The 27,484-nt window shown below is 38.4% G+C and overlaps 2 protein-coding genes across 3 annotated transcripts in view; one reads left to right on the top strand and one right to left on the bottom strand.

Moving 5' to 3' along the window:
- Dlic (dynein light intermediate chain) overlaps positions 1 to 27,484 on the bottom strand; it is an 87,154-nt gene that overhangs the window by 48,018 nt on the left and 11,652 nt on the right. The gene's annotated exons all lie outside the window — the stretch shown is intronic.
- On the top strand, positions 1,584 to 17,674 carry LOC137248237 (armadillo repeat-containing protein 2). The gene is made up of 9 exons (XM_067779113.1): positions 1,584 to 2,105; positions 2,679 to 2,787; positions 4,689 to 4,969; positions 5,040 to 5,287; positions 9,116 to 9,253; positions 9,327 to 10,054; positions 10,686 to 10,869; positions 14,208 to 14,453; positions 16,853 to 17,674. Exons 1-9 carry the CDS (start codon positions 1,721 to 1,723, stop codon positions 17,666 to 17,668), a joined length of 3,135 nt encoding a protein of 1,044 aa, XP_067635214.1. The 5' UTR covers positions 1,584 to 1,720; the 3' UTR covers positions 17,669 to 17,674.

Here is a 27,484-nt window from a genome sequence, read left to right as displayed (position 1 = left end):
AAGATCCACCCAAAAAGTCTTGACAGTTGAATTCAACTAATGTTAACATAGCATATGTAAATAAAAGATTACAAATTTGGATCCAACTGATTGTCCAGTTATCAAGTGAGTTGTAATTTTTTTATGATACGAAATTAAAATGAAAATCCTTCATCGCCGAACTCTTTTTCTTTAGAACACTGTCAACACGGCAGAATATGGCGACAGGACCATAATGTAATATGATAATGATTGATATATAAAGACCAGTAAAAGAAGCATGCCTGGCAAATCCAACCAAAAGCTAGGGGATTGCCCAGAAGCTAGCGAAAATAGTGGATCATATATTAAGCCAAAATGAATTATATTTATTACTGTGATGAATATTCACATCACTAAGTGATACTAGCATCCATAAGCCGATACAGCCACTCGTATGTACGTAAACAAACCAATCATCATTTACACATGTACATACAAGGCAACAGAGAGATACTCGCCATCAGCCGAAGTAGTACTCACATATACAGACGCATATTGCTACAAACTACCAATATACATGTAGATAGTTGGTAACCAAGCATGAAGTTCACGAAATTACTAGACCTTAGGAGAAATAGGTTAACGAGGAAACCGAGAGTATAAAACCAACGCAAGCTCAGGCATGACTAATCAATTTTGATTTAAGCACGTTATTGGTTGTGAAGTATAAATGTTATTGTGAAGTACTTTCAAAGTAGTCTAATAAAGCCCATTTTGCATTATTGAATATTGGAGTTATTTATTCAACAGTTTAGCGATTCGAACATTAGCAGAAGGTTTCAAATAAGCGGAATTTCCCTAAATTCGTTACAATACATTTCAATTGACCTTTTCATTTAAACTCAAAGCCCCACACGGTGACAGGACACGACTAAAGGGAAGAAATTGTGCCTGGCTCTATTTCATGTCACATCCACTGGGGATTGCGGTATAGTTTTGTGTATCAAATTAACGTTTCAGTATTCAATCCAAATTAGGTTATAATTCCATTAAAAAGACTATAAGCCAAGCTCTTTAATTCAGGCAGAGCTTGCCTACGAACTCTAACTGAAACACTATACCGTAGTAAATCTGTCAGATACAAAGTTGATTGGTTTTATTAATTAGATGTTGTAACACCAGCATTGCTCTAGCAAGGCAGAGATTCTCCTACCTCCGTGGTGGTAAACTTATGTCGGACTTGGACAAAACTCTGACAATTCTAAAATATGTGCAGTTACTTTCCATCAAAACGGAGTGAAATAAAAAAGATGATCGCAGTCGGGCAACTGGTTCCAACGCCGAGACCAATAGAATACAAGTTAAAACTTTTTTTCGGGCTTGATTTTTTGATTTTGATTTTTTTCTATGAGGGAAATTTAACACAGTAAATGAAAGTTTGCTGTGCCATTTCTATAGCGTAGTAACTGTACGTAAATTTGTATATAATGGGACTGTATACTACAATGTCCGCGTTGGCATGGTGCACGAATGTCCAAACGAAAAATGTTTTCCACTGAACCTTACATTATTACCACCACTTTGTTGCAGTTACTTTCAATTCAACCGTAACACAGGCAGCAAGGATACTCGTTCGAATGCGCAAAAGTATTAGGAAAAAGAGGAAAGATAAAGTCTTACAATGTGCGCTGTAAATATTTGAAAAAAATATCTTTGGTAAAAGTGGCAATTCTTCTAACTCAAGTTAACTAACTTTAAAATGATTCTACTCAAAAAGAGACGTTCGCAAAGTGAAAGTCGAAATGTGGAACATTCTCAAAAGTTCATGCAACCGTTCGATAATTACGCTAGCGTCAATAATGACTATGGACATTATACGACGATGAGTAGAGGACGTTTGAAACATCAGAAAAGCAATGGTCAAGAAGAACAAAAACAAAATATACAAAGTTTTGCATATGGGGATACGACGAATTTTAGTTTTTTGGAAAGGCGTAAAACATCGGCAGAAATGATAAGTGAAGCCAAATCTATGTTGGCAGGAATTTCACCAAAATTGATGCATAGTGGAAGTAGTGATGGTGGTGGTAGCATTGGCAATATAAGCAATAGCAGTAGTAGCATTAGTAATAATCGCATACCAAGTAAGTACATACATAGCTAGTGGAACTCATGAGTCTTATATGATGAATTTCATATCAAAACCGATATGCATTGAACCCGACCCCCTCAGATTTTGATGAAATTTTGCATACAGGTACACTTTACCTATACAAACACAACCTCATTTTTAGAAATTACATTTTTGAAAAATTGTGGGCCTATTTGAATACCTTTATAATGGTATCAACATCTTGGAAATCTGTTGAGCCATTCCGTAGTTATCACAGCTCAAAAGTACCTATTACCGTAATTTTTCACGCATTTTTCGCAACTTTGACACCTTGCCACGCCCACAATTTTTCAAAAATGCAATTTCTACAAACGAGGTGGTGTTTGTATAGGTAAAGTGTACCTCTATGCAAAATTTCATCAAAATCTGAGGGGGTCGAGTTTAAAATGTGCCTTTTTTATAGGTTTTGATATGAAATTCATCATATTAAGTGTAATAAATAAATAACGTAGGTATAAACAGAAATAGATTCATTTGAAATGTATGTGAGTATTTGTGTAATTGATTTTATTCTTTTCTACGATTTATTTCGCATGACGCTTAGTTGGTGGCGTGCGAGTGGTCAGCACGCGGCGACCAATCACACCACGTGAACCAGGACGGGCGCTTTATGGCAAGGTTGCTTTAGCGGGAAGGCCACCAAGCGCATTTTCGTAAGTCTTATCGACAATCTTTGCCGATTTTGCAACATAAATATTTATTTATTTAATATAAATTTTGTATACTAGTGCGATAGCTAGTTTTGTAACTTTGTTACAAATAAGGTTGTGCCGGGGATCCAGTAAGCACCCGGCCTTTTCTGAGCTGTTTATCTGGCTTATCTTGATACCAGATTGATCCTGCCAGATATTGATTCAAAATTTTATAATTTTCAAATTTACTAAAAAAAGGCCGTGACTACGAAGTACTCATGACATGCGAAAACGTCGAGAAAACTTATGTTTCTAAGTTAACTAGAGCTCACGAACGAGCTGAAGTTAATCCACTACAAAGGCAATTGTTATCGCCTAGTCATCGGCTTATTATTGGTTTCTTAACGGTTTGTATAGGCGGATTACAGTTAATTCATCGATTTTAAAGCCAAGTTTTTTCGGTTTAGGGGGGAATTCACATAAGATTTTATTTTTTTAAGGCCCGGTTTTTCAGTACTTGGTTAAGCTAAGCTTAAACTAAGTTTGCTTAAACTCTAGTCAAATTTAAGCTCCAGTTAAACTACATAGCAGTTTTTCACTCACAGTTTAAGGCCGCCTTTGGGCTATGCTTTTTTGTGTGGCAACATTGGTTTTTTTATTATCTATATAACTTGTAGATACGGCAACAGCTGGATTTTGTTTACCCAACAAACATGGAAAAAATTCTCCAGCGAAATTATATATATAGTTCCGGAAGTGATATCCAACATCACTATTTAATTATTCTTAAACCATGTAGTTCTTGAGTTGATATCCAACTTCATTCTCCAATCACTATCCAAACTTTGAGAAATTTTGTAAAATTAAAAGTTTTCGAGTTGATCTGTAACGTCATTAATATTTTCCAATTAATATCCAAATTTCGAGAGATATTGAGAAATGTACAGTTCTCAAATGAATATTCAACAAGTTTCTCCAGTTGATGCCGTTCGGAGTCGGTATAAAACAAGTAGGTCCCGTCCGGCCAATTTGTAGGAAAAATTAAAAAGAACACGACGCAAATTGGAAGAGATGCTCTGCCTAAAATCTCTTCGGAGGTTAGCGTGTCACATTTATTTATTTTTTAAATTATATTTATTTCATTTTATTTTCGTGAAAAAACTGCAGTACGGAATCTTACATTTGAGTCCAGTTAAAGAACCACAAGTTGTTAATTAAATTTGTTCAACTTAAGTAATAGCATTTTTTGCTTTATAAAAAATTACCTCTGTTACAGAGTCCGCTATGAGTTGAGCCACTGTTTCGAAACAACTCTTGAGATTTTAGAAGTATGCCTAGTTATGAAACGGAAATCACCGATAGGTTAACTAGAGTTTAACCCAGCCAGATCGACCGCAAGCTAAGCTTAAATTTCACTTAAAGTAGACTGAAAAACTGCAGAATAAGTTTAAGCATAGTTTAACTGACAAACTGAGTGGAACTTGTACTGAGAACCGGGCCTAAGTCGTTGTACATTTTTCACTCATTAGGTATTTGCACTCGACTGTGAACCAAATTTAATTCATACGAAATAAAATTACACATTGTTTCAAAAAAACACGCTAATGCCTGGTTTTTCAGTGCGAGTTTAAACTCTAGTTAACGTTGACTAGAGTTTAACTTTGCCCCTTTGTTCGATAACATAAAATTTTGCTGCTCATCTCAGCTTAAGCGGCCGAAGTGGCAGGGTTATACTCTAGTCAACTTTAACTGGAGTTTAAACTCCCACTGAAAAACCCGGTTAATATTCTCAATCTATCTATATTATATATATCCGATCTATATCCGGCACAGCCCTAGTTACAGCAACATCTACTTTCATGAAATCCCACAATTAATTTCATAACTCTGGCCATAACCCTGCTCTTCCCACTTCGTTTTAGTTTACGCTACCTGCAAAACGAGAATCAGCGTCATTTACCAAAAACACCCTCTTTGGAACCAATAACGGTACCTCAAAAAAGAGTCAGTGAAACAAGGGAAACCGATTTTGAACAAGAACAAGAACAAGAACAACAAGCAAAACAACGCATCTCAAAACGTTCCAATTCATGGGATGCACGTAGTGATAACGGTGGTATAATTAGTAGTGTTGTTGGCGGCCAGACAAAATTAATTCCAAGAAAATTACCCTCTTTAGAGATTAGAGGAGTATCATTAGATGGTAAGTATTAGGGGGCAGAAGTTTTTGCGCTCATATGAACTTTTCATAATTTTTTTTTTTGGATTTGTAGCTAAACTGCAAACCGATGCCACAACCAACAGAGATCGTTATAAAGCAACAACACGAAATAGCAGTGAGAACAGCTCTTTAGATTTGAGTGGTTCTAATAAGGCGATTAATATTTTAAATACATGGAAGTTTCAACAACGCAATTGTCATTCATTGGCACAATCACCTACTGAAAAATTGATCGAGCTTTTAAAGGAGCATGCTGGCATAAAAGAGTGCAGTGAGGAGACAGTGAAGCATATTAATTCGGTATGTTTGGAATTTTTGTATAATAAGCAATAACCGCCTAAGTACTGTGTAAACGTATAGAAGTTATGGACTGTTGGTATTAATTGTAACATACTTTTCTGCGCACTTGATATTGTTTTAGAGATTTTAAGCGATATAGTTTTAAGTGAAAACTGGTATCTGGGGGCTGGTCTCTAAATAAACCAGACTCGTCCTTGCAAATGTTGGGCAACTGAAATTTAAGTGACTGAATGATTCGACTTTGTTACCATAAATGGGATTGTCCGAATTATTGGATATGGTTTTTCATTGGACAGTGGTTCAATCATAAAAAACGTGAGCCTTACTTCTTTGAAAAGGATAAACAAAAATATATGAAAACGAACCGAACCCGTGCGCATCTTGCGCAACCAATATAAAAGTCTCATATCAAATATCAACAGAAATCAGCTGTTCTATCAATCAATTAAAACTTACAGCTCACTTCGTTTTGTAACGTCGTCGCGTCAAGTTCGTTTTTCCCCACAACTCAACCGCGTGTAATAAAAGGACGCTATTCATGTGGTTGAGAATAAAATGGCGGATAGTGCGGGAATCGAAATGACAAAAAATTGAATTGGAAACATTTGAAAAACTGAAAAATTTATCGTAAACCATTAAATCGGAATGTATCTAAATATATAGTAGCCTCAATTACGCAGAAACCTACGCACATGGTTTTGGCCTTAGTGTATTACCTGTGTGTTGGTGGAGCAACTGTACAGCAATCAAAAGACATCAAACTTCTGAAAGATTTCACAAAATAAGAATTAGCTTCTAAGTCGGGCAAAGGTAGTCTTTCATTCAAATAAATGAATGGAAGCAACTTAAAACTACAAACAAACAAACAAAACTTACAGATTGCGCTGCCATCTGGCGTATGGGAGCAACTGCCGGTAATGCAGTGCAAATATTCACTATAGTGCATGTTACAAATAGATTTCTTTGTGTGCTCACAATCGTTTATTTTTAACAAATTATTTTAATAAAATATAGCCAAACAAAAGCACTACGGCCAATATTGCCCAAAGCTCGCTAATAGCCCGAATCTCCATCTTTACAACCAAAACTGTATTTATAGATTTGGATTCCAAATAAGAGCGAACATAAAAACAGCAATTAGAAATAATATATATCGCACACTAACTACAAAGGGTCAGAACTTAAAAATTTTCAAAATCGGTTTTTTTCCATAAACCAATTTACAGTACACATCTCTAACTGTCCCTTAAATTTCGTTGTCATTATTTTCTTCTTTAACTGGAAAATTACCGTTATGCCAGTTTTGGTGTTGATTGCATCGCTTGCGCTGTATCAACTAATGAGTACAATGTTTAGTTGTGTCAAAGTGCTTAAGAACAAGTGTACAGTTTTTTACGCATAAAGCGTATAATTTTAAATTCTGACTATCTTGTTTCAAAAAAGTTTTAACTTTGTTGCGTATTAATTAAAACTGTGTCTTTTTATACGTAAAAGGTAAGTAAATTTGCTTGTATTATTGTGAAATGTGCCTTTTTTGATGAAATAATTGTCATAACTATATAATTGTTATAGTCATAATTCAAAATTGCTATATCTTTTGTCCGTAAACAAATAATTACAACAAAATTTCGTCAATTAATTTTATAATGAAGGTCTCCTTCTTTGTAGAACTGGATTTCACTATAACATTACAGACGTTTTCACGTAAACCGTTTTTCTTCCCTCCTGAACATTTACATTTTTCAAGTTGTGACTCTTTTGTAGTTAGTGTGCGATATGGTAATTTTCTCTGGTATCAAAATGACTTTCAGATTTGCCTTTTTAATCATTCTCGGTTTTCTCAAATAATGGAGAATTATCCAATCAGTTCAGTTAATTAGAAAGGTCTGAGAGCATTCCGTGACACAGTTGGTGTAGCGGTGGGCGTCGTTCTATTACATTCGTAGTTGCTACTTAACGGCCTTTTGTGGCCATATTATCAGCGATTTCGTTCACGCCGAAATTGCTATGCTCGGTCGCTCTGTAGAGGAACCATTAAAAGCGCTGGTCATGCTAGCGAGGCATATTAAATGCATAACTTGAGTATCTGTACCACCGTGAAGGTGGTCAAAAGCACAACGGATTTAATTTTATGTAAATCCCGCAATATATAGCTTCTCCAACCCAACTGTCAACCTCACCTATCCGTGGCGAATGCTGTTTCATTAACAGCCTAGGCTCTGGCGACTCCGAACTCCTCATAAATCTAGAGGATGGGAGGGGGGTATGGCGTAGAAGGTCGCATGTGGTCATACCAAATCGTCCCCGAGATGGTCGGGCTTGGTACCGGATCTGCATCCGGCAAAGGACCCTCAACATCCATAACACTCCCCAAGGCCTTCGGAGTGTCCTTATCGGTACAACAACAACAGCAAGTGACCACATTATCCTTGGTGACATAACCCCCAAGGAAAGGTGAACTTTTGCAAACCGATTGCTGCTAGGACAAATTTTTTTGTCAACTTCTTCAAAACTGAACTCCCCTCGAATTTAACCACCGCACTACAACCACCGCAAAACTCCTACAGGGCCGTTCGCACGAACTAGAGGTGGGATCTGTATACAACAATACATACAGATAACAACTTGGCTTTCAGCGGTACCAGTTCTCAATACCACAGTGGGTCTCACAAGAGCTACACTACGTCACAGCATGCTACCTTTGAGTACCGTATGTTTCTCCAGATCGGGTACCCGTGCATTTAGAGACATCTCTGACGTCCGGCATGCCTACCGCGGATATATATTCTAGACTCCGCAGGGGGAATGCCAACGCGGCAGCACATTTCCATATTTCCCTTCAACCTTTCTATTACTTACTTGATTAGCGTTAACCGTATAAACAGTTTTGGTCGCCCAACAAAGAGCGCCAGTCGCTTCTCCGATGACCACCTTAGTTTATATTGGAAACATCATAGGAACTCAAATTGCTTTTCAATTGGTCCTCCCAATGAAATGGGGATTTCCCTTTTCTTCTGCTTTCACAGGCAGCTTATTTAAATTTTTTTCTGAACGGAGCATCTTACTCCCTTTTGGAAATAGGTATTTACTCAGGGGCTGAAACTGTTATTCCTTTTATAATATAATTCCTTGCAAAACTATTAATTTTGGACTTTAAATATATTTGGATCAAGATAAAAATTATTTCTGGACTTTTATTTTTAAAAGTCCGAGTTTAAATAGTTCTCACGGACTCAAAAAATAAAAATTCAGATTTTACTTTTATATGTGGACTTTTATGGAAAAAGTTGGAAAAATAAAAAGGATGCATGATTCGACATGATATTGCTATAGGGATACCTGGGAACTCAAACATTTTCACCTAGGACAATTTTTTTACTAGGACTTTTTCGACTCCGAAAAAAAAAAATACTATTTTCCGTCCCTGTATTTACTTGTTACTGGAATTTTCGGACCTTCTGCCGAATCGAACCGTTCATTATGCATAATCTGAATAGAAGGCATAAAGGTTTTATTCTTGAACAGTATAACGGCAGCTTTAAATTTCCCCCCGACGGAAGCAGTACATGCCATTCTGCACATCCCCAAGTAGACCCATGGTCAATTATAAAAGCAAATGCAACGAGGCTTAATGTCTCCGTCATAGTAGTATATCGTCATCTTACACTAGGCGGACAGACTACCTCATTCCAAATACTTCAAAGGGGACCTTAGGACCACGATAGAGTGAAATTGCAGCTCAAAGGTGCAGAAGTGGCAGAAGAAACTATGCATAATTCTGGTAACAAATACTTATATTTCCTAACCATAACTTCCTATATCTTTCAGATCCTTGCTGAGCTCTATTTACGCGTACACAACAATGAGAAACATTATAAGCGCGGCTTTATACTAGGCGGACTTTACGGTTTGGTCGAATGTTCATCACCAAAAATCTTATTGGGCGTAGCGCGCGTCGTACTAGCGGTAGGTAGCCTACAGTTGTCACCGACACTTCGTATCACTTAATCTCGATTTCCCTATTTTAAATTGTTTACAGTTACGCGTCACTGGTAGCAATTTGACTGGCGCTTGCAAACTCATCTTTAAAGTTGCGCGCAACGAACTCAACGATCAACTTTTTTACGATAATGACGTACTTGATTTACTAATAGATGGCTTGGGAAGCGCCAGTCCATTGGAAGATCCAGAGGCTTGCATTTATGGTTATGGTTCTATACGTTTTCTTACAAGCAAGATTGGTCTAGATAGAGCTAATGCGGAAATTATGACCACCAAAGATACGAACCGCAATTGGGCTGAAAGTTGGGAATTACCGCGTAAACCAGCTACTGCACCTGCACAGGGCGCCGATTTGAAGCAAACGCTAGCACAATTGCAACAAGGTCGCTATCAAAAGTTGAGTAAACAAAATACACTTGTCGAACGTTTGGCACGACACGGTGCTGTGGATTTGATGGTGTTACATTTACAAATATTGAATGAGGCCGGAGCTACACAAAAACTAACCGGCCCACCATTGCATTCGTTGTATCAATTGTCAGCCGCTTTGCGTGCATTATCCGATGTACGACAGACTACACATTCCATGGAGAAAGATATAAATGACACGGCTACGGAAAGCAGTGCTGCCACGCAAGCGCAGGAAACAAGTGTTTTGCAACAACAGAGTATACAATTGGAATTGGCATGTCCACATTTGGTAAGGGCAGCGGAGGTGGCTACGGGAGAGTTGGAGGTGCAAGCAAATATTGTGCGAACACTGAGGTGAGAAAAGAGGTGTGACAAAAGTGAAAGAGCGTAAAATAACAAAGAGATACAGAAAAAGAGAGGGAAGACATGAGATATGCATCTAGAACAACAGGGGAAGGAGTGCAGGAATGAAACAATTATAACAAAAAATATGCAGATAGGAAAGAACGACCTAAGGTAATACTAAGAAAGGAGCGAGTATGGGAGGGCTCCGCGGGTTAAGGATGAATGTCGTAAGAGGTGGCTAAGGTCCAAAGACTCGAAGATATGATGGGTCAAAAAATCGCGTTTACAACAACGACAGAGGGGAAAGAAGATAGTGGAGGGGCAGTAAAAAAGAGTGTGCTACTGAGAGAAAAGAGAGATAAAGAAAGAAAAATAAGTGCATAGAGAGAGAAATAAAGACAAAATGAAATCTATAGCGCAAGAGTAAACCTAATAAGCTGAAAAAAGTAGGTAGGGAGAGAGAAAAAAAAATGGATATTACGAGTTACAATGAGTAATAGAAAATGAGGATAGAGTGAAAAGGCTAGTGATTGAAGGAAAGTTAGAGGAAGATTGGGATTAGATAATAGAAAAAGATAGTCAAAGAGAACGATAGTTTGTGCGTTAATGTTATCGATTAATATCAACTTTTGTATTGCAGTGTACTGTCCGAGGATAGCGATTGTTGTCATGTGCTGGTCAACTATACTACGCGTATTGGAATTCTTATGGGTCCCTGTTGTGAAATCTTTCATAATACGTCTGAAAAGTTGCTGTCACTATTCAGTAGAATTGGCTACATCCTAGGCAATATTATGGCAAAATACGACAACGCTCGTGTGCAGGTGAGTTTACACGTGAGCGGCGCGCTGGTATACGCCGGTGTTCTTGCTTTAAGAAGCTTTTTTCTATTTAAAAAAATAATATTTAGGAAAGGTTTTGTTTGTATGTATTTAAGGGAATCAACGTTTTGGCGATTTCGGAAAGATCCGGGGTTCTTGCCTCAAAGTCTCGCGGATCGTTCAAAAAATTTCAAGAGCAGCTCGTTGCGGAGGGACTGTCCTTCATTCACTTACGCCAAGGAGGCTTCGAACCTAGCCCCGGTCTAAGGGACTGGTACTGCTGCGTCTGCCGAAAAAAATTGAAGTACTTAAAATGGTGGTTTGTATGTCTCGTGCAAAGCGTAGTTTCGCCGAAGGAGATGTTCTGGTCTAACTTCTAATACTGGTTATCGACACGATTTTTTTAAATTATTTGTGACCCCTTGCTAGTCACGCACAAAGGCTACTTAAGGTTGATATTGTTGGCCTTGGGGAGTGTTATCGATGCTGACGGTCCTTTGCCGGATGCAGATCCGGTACGTTCCTGTACCAACACGACCATCTCGGGAACGATTTGTTATGACCACATGCGAGCTTTTAGGCCATACCACCCTTCCACCCCTTAGATCCATGAGGAGATCGGGGTCGCCAGAGCCTTGGCAGTTAATGAAACAAGATTCGCCACGGATATGTAAGGTTGACAATTGGGTTTGGAGAAGCTACAATATATTGCGCTAGCAACATGAGCGGGTCGCGCTACACAACCCCTTGAATCTATTTGGTGTTTTAGTCGTCTCTTACGACAGGCATACCTACCGTGGGTATATTCTAACCCCCTAACCCGCTGGGTTCTATTGATAGTTATAAGTAAGACCAACTGAACCTTAATAAGGTTATGCCACGCCTCATATTTTTAGAAATTTCACGCGCCCAACGCTTTTATTTAATTGTCTGATCAACGCCTTAGAATTATGAGGAGTGCGATGACTAGTACTTAGGACCTACCTAATTATTTTCTAGCTTTTAGTATTATTATTACTTAATGTAAGTATTGTTTTCAATAAAATCGTTTAAATTAAAGATTTTTTTTAATTTTTTTATTTTGAAATGTAGACCAAAATTTGCAGACGTTTGTGTTCGAAACATTGATTTCAATAGTCTTCGCTAAACCAAAACGATATTTTAGAATGAAAGTCGGCTGATTTTAAGTTGAAAGATGTTAAGGGTTATACGCTCAGTCCAAACTGTTGTTTTTCGGCCTTTTTGATACAGGAATTCATTGTGAATAACCGCGTAGCTTCAGTTTTTAAACTAGTTCGATTGTCCACTACGTTAGAGTAGTAGCACACCCGGTCATTTGTTCGACTGTGGGGAAAACTTTTGCTTCACCACTTTGAGTGTTCTTTCGAAAGACAAAGCCTCACCGGGTAAATATATGTAGGTGCCTACGTATTCACATATGTAACAGGAGCCGAAACGTATTGGTGATATTTAAACTTGGTTGATAGGTTAGAATCACTGTGATTCATTCCAAGGGACTAGCTGGGATAGGGCCGCGAACTTTAGGAAATGTCAAAACGGGAGACTTGGGTGTTGAGTGATGAAGTAAAAATTAACACATCAGCCGCTATTTTAAAGTTTCGCAAACAAACAACAAATGTTTGAATATAAGGCCAAGTGATTTTTCAAACCCTTCTATCTACAACTTAAATATGAGGCGAGAATTATTTTAAAGGAGAGTTTAAACCCCTGGGATCTACTAAAGGATTTTGCATAACTCATTTCGCTTATTATTTACGCCAATCGGAATATAGAATTTTTGAAAAATCGGCATTTTTTCGGGTAACTACCTTTTTTAACCACTTAAGGACAATTTGAAAACATGTTCGACTTGGGTCATTTTATTTGAATTCATTGTTGCTTCTTAGTTTTGTTTTTAAATTATGCAAAGTGAGCATTTATATTTTTTATATAATTTTTCTTTTAGTGTTTTGTTTTAATAACTTGGTGAATTGGGTGATACAAAATCCGTGCTAAGCTGGCATTGAAAGCGCCTGCTTTTTTTAAATTACTTTTGAACGGGTAGAAAGAGTTACATTTCGCAATTGGATTCTTATAACTGGCAGTGATGCGCATCCGTTGATACCCCTTTCGACCATATCCGTCCAATTTTCGGCATGAAAAATAAATGGCGTAGACAGTCTTAAATGAGTAGAAAATATAGTATCGCGCCGGGCGGCGCCGCCGCCGACGCCGCGCCGATATTTTTGACATTCGGCGGCGGCGTGCGAAAAACGATAAAAATCGGCGGCGGCGGCGTTTATAGGCGGCGTATATCTCTACAATGCAAAGCGCGATAACCTCCTAAGAAAGCTGCTCTTACAATTTGGTCTCATGTCAATCTTCAACTTCATCTTCCAATTATTCTCCAAACTTTGATACAACTTTGAGAAATTCAGTTCTCTAGTTGATCTCCAACGTCATCAATCATCATTTACATTTGAGTCCAATTAGAAAATCATATCTACATATATAAAAATCAATTCCTGTTGTTTTTGCCGTTGTACCGATAAGCACACTTCCCGAACGCCTTGGGGAGTGTTATCGATGTGGATGGTCCTTTGCCGGATGCAGATCCGGTACGTTCCGGTAACAAACACCATTAAGACACCAGCCCGACCATCTCGGGAACGATTCAGTATAACCACATGAAGCCTTCAAGGCCATCCCGCCCTTCCATCCCTTAGATCCATGAGGAACTTGGGGTCGCCAGATTATTGGCCGTAAAAGTAACAGGATTCGCCACGGGTAGGTGAGGTTGACAATTGGGTTGAAGAAGCTATATTTTGAGCTGGTATTTTAGTCGCCTCTTACGACAGGCATACCTGCCGCGGGTATATTCTAAGCCCCCTAACCCGCTGGGGGTTAGTTTCGCTAAAACTTTGGTTTTCATAATTTTTGGAAGTCCAGGGAAGGTTCAAAAGGTGAGCAATAGGAATGGGAGTAGGAGCGGGAGTAGAAAAGATGAGAGTAGGAACGGGAATGCGAACGGGAGTGATAGGGAGATAAATGGAATATGGGATGGACAAGAATAGAAAGATAATGGAAGCTAAAGCAGGGAAGAATGGAAGCGAGGCTCACTTTTTGAATGTAGGCAAACCAATTTTTAGGCACGACAAAGTAAGTATGCCGGGTACACTAACTAGTATATGTATATAAATATTCCCTCATCGAGGGGACCGGGTTTTAATAAAGTACTCTTGGTTCAAAGTGTGTCTTTCGGACCAATTAAAGCCAATTATTTCATTATCCAATGATAAATAATTACATTGTTATGTAATTTATTTTCTTTGTATCCATAGTTTTATCACAACGATGTAGCTATGCAGTATTTACTACGAGTTCTCGAACTTTACTCCAAAGAACCGATAACACTACACAACTCACAAGGTGATACAGTGATCGATGTGCTCGTTAAAATGATCAGAGTGGTTGCTAATATGAGCGTTAATGCTGAAGTTGGCATCGGTTTGGGGAATATGCATAATTTGGGCATTGTTATGTTAAATCTTTTGAACGCGATTACACACATAAAATCCAAAGAATTGGTAAGTAGCTAAACTAGCTGTTAGCTATAATCCTTAATTAGAGGCAAAATAAATCAAAATAATTGGGATATTCACGTTAGCTCGTTATCAACTTATCTGCTTCAAAATTGCTTGTTCCTCGTGTTGTTGTTGTAGCAGTGCTTCGCTCCATCCAATAGGTGAAACCACTCACAAATTGTCGCAATATCCTCTAAAAGTTGTTAGAGGCGTTGGTTCAACATTGCAATTAAAAAGATGGTTGGTGTCATGTGGGGACGTGTTACAAGCAGGATATACATTATGTATGTCGGGGTTGATTCTGGATAGGTAATAGTTTAACGTATTGCAGTATCCAGATCAAAGCTGAGCTCTACTGCGACTTTAGGGTATTTAAGTTGTCTCTGGTGTATTTTGTTTTTGTAAGCTGTGTAAAATATAAAACCACATGAGCAGATAAAGTGACAAACAAGGTCGGGTGAATACCCCGACGAATGTATTGGTCGGAAATTTAAGAAAGTTATTATAACCAAGAAAACTCCAACAATGTTTGGCAGAAGTCATTTATTTCTATATCACACACGACATACAAAAATAGCAATAAGATTGCAGTTGGTTTTCTGATTTTTCAAATTAGTAACTATTTGGTTAATCAGAAATTTAATAATTTTGATTAATCGAAACAGATCCATTTTGTATTAATTAAATAATCAAATTTTGGTTAATCGATTTGGCATGAACAGTTTGATTTCCCTTATTTAGATCATCATCATCATCATCATCCTCCTCAACTCCTATTGGAGCATAGGGCCTCGACCACCGACTTAAATCTTATTCTGTTAGGTGCAGTTCTTGTGATGTCATTCCACGTATATCCTGCGTCTTCGAGTTCTTTATCCACAGTTCTGCGCCAAGTTTTCGCAGGTGCACCAGGTCGTCGGCTTCCTTGTGGATTCCATCGCAATGCTTGTCTGGCTATATTTACTGGAGGTCTTCTGAGAGTGTGACCAATCCACGACCATTTACGCTTGGTTATTTCTGTGGTAGCCTTAGGTTGATTTGTTCTAGACCATAAGTCGTCATTTGAAATTCTTTCCGGCCATCGAATTTTCAGGATTCGGCGCAGACATTTATTAATAAAAACTTGTAGACGTTTCTGAATTGAAGTTGAGCTTTTCCACGTCTCGCAAGCATAAAACAGTACTGATTTAACATTCGAATTAAACAGTCGAAGCTTCGTTTTTAAAGATATTTGGCTGGACCTCCACACGTTTGCCAGTTGCCCAAAAACCATTCTTGCTTTGTTTATGCGAGACTGAACGTCCTCATCTGCACCGCTCTTATTTGAGACAATACTACCAAGATAAACAACGGACTCTACACCTTCGATTTCATTTTCGTCAACCGTAAGCGTCAATGGCCTTGATGAAATACTATAGCCGCATCTTATGACTTTGGTTTTCGCTGTATTGATGCTTAGTCCGGCCTCCTTTGCATGTGTGTTGACAGCTTCTAAATTGTGTTGAAGGTCAGTACTTCTGTGGCTTAGCAGACAGACATCGTCTGCATATTCTAAATCCCCTAGCTGAGTGAAAGGCGTGCACTGTACACCGTGTCCACCATTTTCTGCGTTCCTCATAATCTCGTCTAATGCCAAGATAAACAAGAGCGGCGAGAGTATGCATCCCTGTCGCACCCCGCTTTTAATTTCGAAGGGTTCTGAGAGGCGCCCATCGTGACTGACCCGGCATTTATTTAGATAAAAAGTAATTATTCGATTGTTTCATGTCTTCTGATTATTTTTTAATGCGCAAATAATCATGATTGACTTTAGTTAATTCTTAATTCATTAACTGCAGATTAATCATATATATTATTTCTAATTGCTGTTTTTATGTACGGGTCTCTTTTTCGCTCTTATTTGGAAACAAAATCTATAAATAAAGTTTTGGTTGTAAAGATAGAGATTCGCGCTATTAGCGAGCTTTGGGCAATTTTGGTCGTACTGCTTTTGTTTAGCTAAATTTTATTAAAATGATTTGTTAAAAATAAACGATTGTGAGCAAAAAAAAACTTTTTGTACTATGGCACTATTGTGAATATTTGCACTGCATTACCGGCAGTTGCTATCAAGCGCTAGATGGCATTGATTGATAGATTGATTGATAGAACAGCTGATTTCTGTTTATATTTGATAAGAGACTTTTATATTGGTTGCGCAAAATGCGCACGGGTCCGGCTCGTGTTCATAAAATTGTATAAACATTTTTATGAAATTTAATAAACATAACAAATAAATACTATAAAATTAGTTATTAGTCAGAGTAACGATGCTGCCACTATCCCGCGCCCATCTCTCTATCGTAAACAAACAATTTAATAAATTTTCAATTCATGATTTTGTCATTTACATTTTGTTGCAGAAAAGCGATCTGCTGGAGCTGTTGCATGCCACACTTGGTGCGCTTCACAATCTATGCTTCTATCAGGAACAGAATACTGGCACACCGGCACAAGTATTAGCTGTGAAGGGTTCATTACAATGCGTACTCGGTGATTTAGCCACAGCACTTTTCTATACGCTCAAAACGTGTCGCGACGATGCATCACAAGTGGAGGCGGCGCGTGTATTGGGCAATTTGACACGCAACGATAATGCACGTCATTACTTTTGCCACAATGGTGGATTGGAACTACTCATACAACAGCTATCCATAAAAAAAAATAGTGAAGCGTACGATTTCAAGGCATGTGCCATTGGTGTGCTCGTTAATTTATTGGGTGATATTGAAAATCGTCTACCATTCATGCAATACAAAGGCGCCGAATTGCTGCATTCATTGCTGGCTGTGGCACTACAAGAAGAAGATTGGTTTTTGGCAACAATTATATGTCAAGCCTTTTGGAATTTACTCATAGATGCCCATGATGTGACAGATGTTTGCCGGGAGCAAATACTGGATGATGTTTGTGATTTATTGATTGACTATTTGGATGAGGAACGTTTGTTTGAGCAGAGTACGCGTCCAGATTTGATATGGGAAGGTTTTACTGTAGTTGCTACCGATTTATTGGAACGTATACATGCTAGCTATGATAAGCAAGAAAAGGAGGAAGCCGAAGCAGAAGCACTACAAGAAATGCAACAGAAAAGTAATGCAATATATGGAATAAATGATGTCAAAGGGGACAAAGAGATTAATGATGATGAGGACGACGTTTACATTGAGGAAATGTAAATTTGAAATGGGAGGGGAAATATATAAATATAGACATGATATACATATGTCGCTATGAAAGTACTGCAAGTAAAGATAAAGTTAATAAAATCTAATTTTGGACCCAAAATTCTTCAAAAGATTACTAAAGTTTTTACAATTTACCAATAACACTTGCATACAAATATTGTATGCAAAATGTTCAAAAACGGTGGAAGAAAATGTAAAGGCTACGGATCACTCAATCGAATAACGACTGCAAATCACCCTCGGCTACGGCAGTGGTCACCCGACTTCACTATAGCGTTCGAGTTGAGTTTGATTTATTTAGGCAATTAAAGTTTGTACAGAGGAAACGACAGCGACAGATGCTATGATCTACCCCTCTCAACGTTATATCGCTAGCGGACTTTTGTGCAAATTTTTTTCTTACTCGGTAAAAGGTAGAACTGTAAAGGCTTGAAAGAAGTTTTGTCCGGTTCAGCTGTTATCTAACTTGTGCGCCACTTTGGAAGCTTTGGCGGAAGGCCAGAGAATTATATCTACACGGCAGAGGTCGACGAAAATCTCGTACTAAAAAAGCAGCAGCAACATGCCTGTGCACGCAAGCCTAGTCTAGTCGATCTCACATAGACTGAATAGTGTTAGCGGAAATTTGCTCAACGACCAAACTGAAAAACACTATCAAAAACCGAGTAAAACTACTCCGTCCTCTGGGAAAATACTAGAAGCTTTCTATGACCTATTCCACTTGCTGCTTCTAGATCTGATAGCTGTGCAACTCCTTATAGCTGGTAGATGTTGCTGAATACAGAATCCTAATTAGGGCTTTGGGTCGCGGCAACGATTTCAGGCACATACCAAGGGAACAACTGAAATGTGTGAAGGCAACTCTAGCTTAATTTTTTTAAGTTTCTCCTAGAGGGCCTGAGAACCGATCCATCCTGTAGATCGCTCGATGGTCCAAGGGTGAAGGAACTAGAGTATTTTCGAGGGTCTCAGAATCCGCTTCTTATTAAGACGCTGGGTTCGACATCAAAACCAATGTTGGTGGGTGGTTTCATATGTATTAGGGGGTCGGTATTTGAGTTTCTATTATAGATTCTAATAGTCCCGCCATCTTTTTTAATACGCTGGATAGTTCCAGGGTGAAAACAACAACTGAAATTACACAAAACTTATACCCAGGACTAACATTCGTTGACACTGGGACATAATTTTTTACCTTTAGCAACAATTAATTTCTACTGTCCTCCTTGGAAGGGAAGCGATTTCCATCGTGAGAAAGTGTGTAACAAGTTCTTGAGCCAGAATCGGAGATTCGGTCCTTCTATGAAACTCTATTCGATATGAGAGAAAATGAAAAAAACAAGTCCTGGAACCATGCTGTTCTCCTTGGGCACCTGCACCTGTCGTTTCATACTACCTTCAAACAGCTCGACCGTGTTCCGGATTGTATGCCCGAGATTTTAGTCTCGTTAGATATATTCTAAACAGTAACTCGGAGGGGAAAAGATGCGAAACAGAAACTTAAACCAAGTACTACAAGAACTGCCACAAGAAAAACTTAAACAAACTGTATGAGTAACTTTGTGATAACTTAATTTTTACTCAAAAAATAGATAAGTAAAGCCTAGGTACTATTTGTATTAGGAGTAATAATATGTTGGTTGGAGGACGGCGTGTTCGTGATGAAAGTTCCTTCTACTCAGAGGAACTGAAAAGGCGTTAGCAAGTGTACACTGTAGGGTGTGTCATCGTGGGAGCGAAGAATCTATATTAAATAGAAACGGACGTGGCGTGGAGTGTTGCAGTCACATAAAGAGGAAAAGAGTTCTCGAAGGATCACCGCTTGCACCTCAATAAAATTCCAGCATAAATAACCCCAAAACAGCTGTTTGTTGGAAAAAAGCAAAAGAAAATCGAAAGAAAACATTGATATAATTATGACGTTATGTTCATTATATTGTGGGTTAAAAAAAAAAGTGAGAATAAAATAATAAACAAGTAAGGAAGGCTAAGTTCGGGTGTAACCGAACATTACATACTGAACTGAGAGCTTTGGAGACAAAATAAGGGAAAATCGCGATGTAGGAAAATGGACCAAGGGTAACCCTGGAATATGTTTGTATGACATGACTATCAAATGAAAGGTGATAATGCCTATTTTGAAAGGGGGTGATCCTCAGTTCTATAGGTGGACGCCGTTTCGAGATATCGCCATAAAGGTAGACCAGGGGTGACTATAGAATGTGTTTGTACGTTATAGGTATCAAATTAAAGGTATTGTAACGAATTTACTTGCAAATCCTCTTATTTGCAATCCTCCGCTAAGTTCGAATCACTAAACTGTTGAATATATAACACCAATATTGAACAATGGAAAAATGGCCTTTATTAAAGTACTTCGCAATAACACTTAAACTTTGCTACTCGCTGGCTTAATAACCAAACTGATTGATAACTCAAATGAAACTCTACTATTGGCCGCCAGATCGCGTGCTTAATCAAACTGATTGATAGCTCAACTCAAACTGAATTACAGCGCCTCTTCATCTGTTGCCTTTTATACCCTTTGGTTTCCTCGTTCGCATTTTTCCAGAATGTACTAGCATTGTCCATGAGCTCTCAAACTTCTCAGCTATAATTAAAATTGCACAATTTTATACATCTTTTAGGCGCTTCCAGAATCTACTAGTCCAGTAGCTCTCAAACTTCTCAGATATATGCATGTGTTTGCGCATTGACTCTCCGCTGCTCGTATTCGTACGTGGTACATATGTGTAGACGCAATTATTTATTCGTTTATGTAGATACATAAATATTGAATTATTGATGTGAATGTTTGTAGTTTACAGTCTCTCGAGTACACATAGGCGTATAAGTAAATGCATCTGTGTGTGACATCTCTTTCGGCTGCCTTATATATGTGTATACATGATTTGATTATTGACGTAAATACTGCTTGGCATGGCCTTAGCATCGCCTTAGTGTAGTGATGCTAATATCCGTGACACTGCCCTCCACCTAAGTCTGATCGTCCCGATCAGACAAATCTCCCGATCTAACTGCCGCTAGCATCTCCAAATGTACCACTCTTCTAATCCGTGGTTTCCCAGTGGTTTGTATGCGGTAGATGGTATCACTGATCTTCTTCACAACTTTATACGGGCCTTCCCAACTGCACCGAATTTTGGCTGGAACACCTTTCCGCCGGTGAGGGTTGTTTAACAGTACCAAATCTCCCGCCAAGAAACCTTCCGAATTAAAATTCTTGTCATGCCAGTGTTTCATCTTACTACTCATTACCCTGGGCCGTTCCTTCACACTCTGTTGTTTGGTCAATGAACCACTTCGTAGGGCTTGCGCTGGACGGATTTGCTTTGCATAATCGGTATCGTTCCCACAATTCACAACAGTAGTGCGCTCCGGCTTGAAACTACACTCGCATTCTTTCTCGGAAATTCGTTGCTTCGTTTTCCTGCGTCTTTTAGGTTTTGTCAATGCCAGTGTTTCTCTCGCAGGTACTTTTGATTTTGATTTATTTGGCCCATTCGATCTATCAACCTTTGCCTTTGACTTTCGTGGTCTTTGTCGAGTCTTTTCCACCAGTACCCGATTACTGCTGAACCCTTTTTCCAAACTAAAGTTAAGTGGCACATCTTGGTTCTCATAACGCATCACCCTTCTCTGCATATCGATCTTGATGTCATGGTCAACCAAGAAATCCACTCCCAATATAACTTCATCAACAATCTCCGCCACAACAAATTTGTGTAGAACCATGACCTTCCCAATCAATACTTCACATATCACTTCTCCCTGAACTTGGTTATACTCGCCAGTGACCGTACGCAACTTTGCTCCAGGTAACGGTTTTACTCTCCTGTTGACCAAGTCAGATCGGATCAAGGAATGAGATGCGCCCGTATCTACAGTCAGTACTCGTTTCTTGCCATCCACATTTCCTTTGACGGTAAGACTGCTCGATTTCCTTCCAGTTTGCGAGATAGGTATCACACGACATTCCATAGCTGGGGCAAGTCCTCGATTTTTACATTTGACTCGCTCTTGTTTATCTCCTCCAGCGTTGCGTTTACGACCAGCCAAGTTGGAACTACCATGACCGGTTCTGCAATGACGTGCAATGTGACTTGGGTTACCGCACTTGAAACACTTCATAACTCCGGCATTATTTTGTTGTAATCCCTTCAGTGCTTCCGAAATTGTGTCTACCCAATCGGGCCTTTCCACTTCCACGCGATGAGCTTTGTATGCGGGCTTACTCAAAAGTGACGCTGTTTCCTGAGTCAGTGCATGGGATACCGTTTCAGCAAATGTTGACTTTGGGTTCGCGTATGTGGCTTGCTTCGTTTCGACGTCCCGTATGCCGTTAATAAAGCTCTGAATCTTTACCCTTTCTGTGTATTCCACGGGTGCGTCCGCATTTGCAAGATGAGCCAATCTTTCAACATCCGAAGCAAACTCCTGTAACGTCTCGTTTGCTTTTTGGTAACGGTTTTGCAACTCAATTTGGAATATCTGTTTTCTATGCTCGCTTCCATAACGTCTCTCGACAGCGGCCATCAATGCTTCATAGTTGTTCCGCTCTCCTTCGGGAATCGTCTGTAGGATTTCGGCTGCTGGCCCCTTCAATGCTACGAATAGAGCAGCCACTTTATCTTCAGCATTCCAGTTGTTCACTGCTGACGTCTTCTCAAATTGAAGCTTGAGTACCTCGAAAGGAACAGAGCCGTCAAAAGATGGAGTTTTTATCTTCGGATTGCTCGCTGGACCAGCTGAGCGATTTAGTTGTAACTGTTGCATAAGACCTTTCAACGCTTCTATCTCGGCATCAATTTTGTCCTCGAGTTGTAAAATTTTTGCATCCTGCTCGTCCAGTTTCGCAAAGAGCTGCGATGATACCTGTTCCGAAATGTTTGTCGACATTCCAGATAAACGTGCCTCTTGCGCTTCCAATTGAGATGACATATATATCTTCTGTTCTTCCAATTGAGATGACATTTGCGACGCCATTTCGGAAATGCGTGCCTCCTGTGACTCCAGCTGAGATGCCATTGTCGATGTTTGTACAGATACTGTGTTCGTCACTGTCTGCGGTGTTTCGTTTTTTTCTTCCATTTTTGTTGTTGTTTTGTCGCTATCATAATGAAAGTCATACTCCTCAGCATTGTAGATTCCTTCAAATACCATAGCTACACTTAGTCGTTTTTGTAGCTGGGATTTATCGCCAAAAGTAGCCACTCCACGGACTTCCAACTCCTCCTTCAGTTGCTGGATCGTCAATTCACTCAACTTTGGCATGTCCAAGTTTATTCGAAGTCTTCGGAATTTATTCAACAATTCCTCTTCTGACACCAATTGTAACGAATTTACTTGCAAATCCTCTTATTTGCAATCCTCCGCTAAGTTCGAATCACTAAACTGTTGAATATATAACACCAATATTGAACAATGGAAAAATGGCCTTTATTAAAGTACTTCGCAATAACACTTAAACTTTGTTACTCGCTGGCTTAATAACCAAACTGATTGATAACTCAAATGAAACTCTACTATTGGCCGCCAGATCGCGTGCTTAATCAAACTGATTGATAGCTCAACTCAAACTGAATTACAGCGCCTCTTCATCTATTGCCTTTTATACCCTTTGGTTTCCTCGTTCGCATTTTTCCAGAATGTACTAGCATTGTCCATGAGCTCTCAAACTTCTCAGCTATAATTAAAATTGCACAATTTTATACATCTTTTAGGCGCTTCCAGAATCTACTAGTCCAGTAGCTCTCAAACTTCTCAGATATATGCATGTGTTTGCGCATTGACTCTCCGCTGCTCGTATTCGTACGTGGTACATATGTGTAGACGCAATTATTTATTCGTTTATGTAGATACATAAATATTGAATTATTGATGTGAATGTTTGTAGTTTACAGTCTCTCGAGTACACATAGGCGTATAAGTAAATGCATCTGTGTGTGACATCTCTTTCGGCTGCCTTATATATGTGTATACATGATTTGATTATTGACGTAAATACTGCTTGGCATGGCCTTAGCATCGCCTTAGTGATGGGATAACTTAGTGATGCTAATATCCGTGACAGTATTAATGATGGTTTTAAAAGGGAGTGGCCCTTAGTTGTATATGTGAAGGCGTTTTCGAGATATCGACAAAAATGTGGACCAGGGTGATTCCAAGGCTTTGGATTTCGCCCTGCAGAACTTTTTCATTTTCTTCTACTTAATATGGTAGGTTTCACACCCATTTTATAAAGTTTTTTCTAAAGTTATATTGTGCGTCAAAAAACCAATCCAATCACCATTTTTCATCCCTTTTTTCGTATTTGGTATAGAATTATGGCTTTTTTTCATTTTTTGAAATTTTCGATATCGAAAAAGTGGGCGTGGTCATAGTCGGATTTCGCCAATTTTTAATACCAAGATAAAGTGAGTTCAGATAAGTACATGAACTAAGTTTAGTAAATATATATCGATTTTTACTTAAGTTAACGTGTTAACGGCCAAGAGGAAGGACGCCCGGTCGACTGTGTATAAAAACTGGGCGTGGCTTCAACCGATTTCGCCCATTTTTACAGTTATCATCATAGAAGCAATGCCCTTACCAAATTTCACAAGGATTGGTAAATTTTTGTTCGACTTATGGCATTAAAAGTATTCTAGACAAATTAAATGAAAAAGGACGGAGCCACGCCCATTTTGAAAATTTCTTATATTTTTATATTTTGTTGCACCATGTCATTACTGGAGTTGAATGTTGACAACTTATATACTGTAAAGATATTGAAATTTTTGTTAAAATTTGACTTTAGAATTTTTATTTAGCATACATAAGTTAATAGGAGTAATGTTCTTGCCAAATTTCATCGTGATGTCTTCAACGACTGCCAAATTACAGCTTGCAAAACTTTTAAATTCCCTTCTTTTAAAAGTTGGCGATGCCACGCCCATTGTCCAAAATTTTACTTATTTTCTATTTTGCGTCATAAGGTCTACCCACCTACCAAGTTTCATCGCTTTATCCGTCTTTGGTAATGAATTATCGCACTTTTTCGGTTTTTAGTAATTTTCGATATCGAAAAAGTGGGCGTGGTTAAGGTCCGATTTCGTTCATTTTAAATAGCGATTTGAGATGAGTGCCCATGAACTTACATACCAAGTTTCACTAAGATATCTCAAAATTTACTCAAGTTATCGGACAGATGGTCGGACTATGAAACTGAAAATATCAGAAAATAATTTTGTCCAGCTAGCTTGTTCTACACGAAACACTGTGCATCGATGGGTCCACATTTTATACACGATCGAACATACATACATACTCAATGATAATCAAAACACCGCCGTCTGACTCCACGCTAAGCTGTCGTTAATATTAAAATCAATGAGTGCATAGTATTTCCCCGCAATAACGATGACGGCATCGACACTATAAACATAGCGAGCATTTAGTTAATTGGCACTCAAATCAAAAGCTTACTTGTTTGTTGTTTAAATGAGATCTGTTGACCTAATCGCCAATTATAAAGGCGCTACAAATATAGTATCGTAAGTCAAACATTGTCATATGCGTAGCCTTGTTGTTGTTGTTGTAGAGCCTCGGCTGCCAAAAAAACAGAATTCCCCACGGAAAGGTGAGGTTGACAATTGGGTGGGATTAAGGGTTGGGGTCGATTTGTCCGACCCAAAAATGTCCGCTAAAAAGTTGTCGATAACAGTTTTTTGAAAAATTGAAAATGAAAATTCTACAATCAAATGAAAATTTTTTTAGTAGGTTTTCATGACCCCCTTAAAATCAAAGTCGAAAAAAAGTCAAAAAATGAAATTTCGCAGCATTGTGGATAAGACAAGTGTGATAACTTCTGCATAGACGTCAAAATTACAAATAGAATGGATCACCTGATTTGTAATTGATTATCGCTGTCTCATTCTGTATCTCTTTCTATCACCCGATGAAGATAGCCGATACTATGCGCCGCCATATTCAATAGCATTCAATGAATACCTTGTCAAAACGCTAAAAAGTAGCCATATTGAACATCCTGTCAGGCAGTTGACGGATAAGATATCACACTTGTTTTATCCACAATGTTTCGCAAAGACAGATGAAGTAATGAAACTTGACATGGCTGCTGCTATGAAAAAAATATAAATTTGGAAAAATTAAAAAAAAAATGGGAATGGCTCCGCCTACATTTAAAAAAAGACAATTTTAAAGTCTTCTTAGCCTTAAATCCTAAGCCGTTGAAGATATGCTGAAATTTGCCACGTTGGCGGCCACCACGACCATGCCCATTCAAAAAGAAAATCGATGTTGAAATTTCGAAAAATTAAATAAATGCGGTAATTCATTACCAGGTATAGATAATGTGCTGGAACTTGATGCGTTGGTTGACTTTATGATTTAAAATAGAAATGGAAAATTTTGGAAATATATGTGAAAAACAAAATTTACAAGTTTTTAAAATTCCATTGAAGATATCAGATTGAACTTGGCATGAAGATTGCCATATGTGCATTGTGAGAATAAACGGAATCGATTGGTAACCATGCCCTCTTAAAAAAACCATATTGAAATTAAAAAAAAAAAATTTGAAAATTACGATAGTGCATTACCAAAGACCGATAAAGTGACGAAACTTGATATATTGGTTAACTTGGTGACGAAAAATATATCTATATATGTATATAAAATTCAAATTATGTATGTATGTATGTATGTATGTAGGTATAGATCGGGTTGCGTCCTAAACGGATCGACCGATCACAACCAAATTTGCACAACCCACTAGAAACTTTCTAAGGATGGTGAAGGCTAAAAATAATTTCTATATATAAAATGGGCGTGGCACCTGCCATACAAATTGAATCGTTGATACTGCAGAACTCCGAAGGTATTCAAGCTAGAACATTGAAATTCAGTAAGGAGTATCGACCTCATATAACCAAGAAAATGTGTGGTGAGGGAGAAGGGGGCGCGGTACCTCCCATACAAATGGAATATATCACACTGCATATCTCTGGATGTAGTAATGGTAAGATAGTGAAAACTGGTAAGGAGCTATATGACGGTAAGTCCTAACACCTCCAGTAAAATGTGGAATTGGGGAAAAGGGGGCGTGGCACCTTCCCTACAAATGGGATTATTCAAAACTCTGGCTGCCGTACAAACTTAGGTTATTTTAACAGCTAAAGATTGACTACAGTTTGGCTGTTATTCCTTTTGGACGTTTAGCAATCTGCCGCCGTTGAATTTTTATGTCAACTTCAGTCTATCTACACCTTCTATATCTATATAAAATTCAAAATTTCGAAAACAACAAAGTTTTCACCCATGTTTCACCCATGGCCAATTATACGTAGCCTGCTTCAGAGTTGGCTCATCGAAAAATATTTTTATTTATACTCCAAATAATATTACAAAAAATATTGTATATCCTACACTGAAAGAAAAAGACTGGTAAAATCAACCGAAATACGGGTCAATTCAACCGAAATTTCTGTAAATTTTTATCCATCGCAACAAGATGTTGAATCAACTGCGCACAAATCGTTGATTCGTAATTGACCGTTTTAGTAGTCAAATGAACAAAAAAAGTTGTTGCGACAGCTTTGTACGAAAGTACCTATGTTGCGGCATTTGCAAGTGAGATGAGTTTTCACTGAGATCTTTTCATGGTAGAAATACACTCGGAGTGCTTGCCGAACAGTGCCGAGGGGCGACTCCGCTTAGGAAAATTTTCTTCTACTTAATTGAAAAACCTTATTTCTAAAATTTGTATGTTGCTTTGCCCGGGGT

The sequence above is a fragment of the Eurosta solidaginis genome, chromosome 4 (assembly GCF_040869045.1).
Source record: "Eurosta solidaginis isolate ZX-2024a chromosome 4, ASM4086904v1, whole genome shotgun sequence".
NCBI lineage: Eukaryota > Metazoa > Arthropoda > Insecta > Diptera > Tephritidae > Eurosta > Eurosta solidaginis.
Note: the sequence above shows the minus strand (reverse complement) of the source record. Positions and strands in the feature narration are given on the sequence as shown.

Coding starts and splice junctions, on each gene's coding strand:
- LOC137248237 (XM_067779113.1), top strand. CDS start 1,721: ATGATTCTACTCAAAAAGAGACGTTCGCAAAGTGAAAGTCGAAATGTG. Junction 2,788..4,688: donor AGGCCACCAAGCGCATTTTC/GTAAGTCTTATC, acceptor ACTTCGTTTTAG/TTTACGCTACCTGCAAAACG. Junction 4,970..5,039: donor TAGAGGAGTATCATTAGATG/GTAAGTATTAGG, acceptor TTGGATTTGTAG/CTAAACTGCAAACCGATGCC.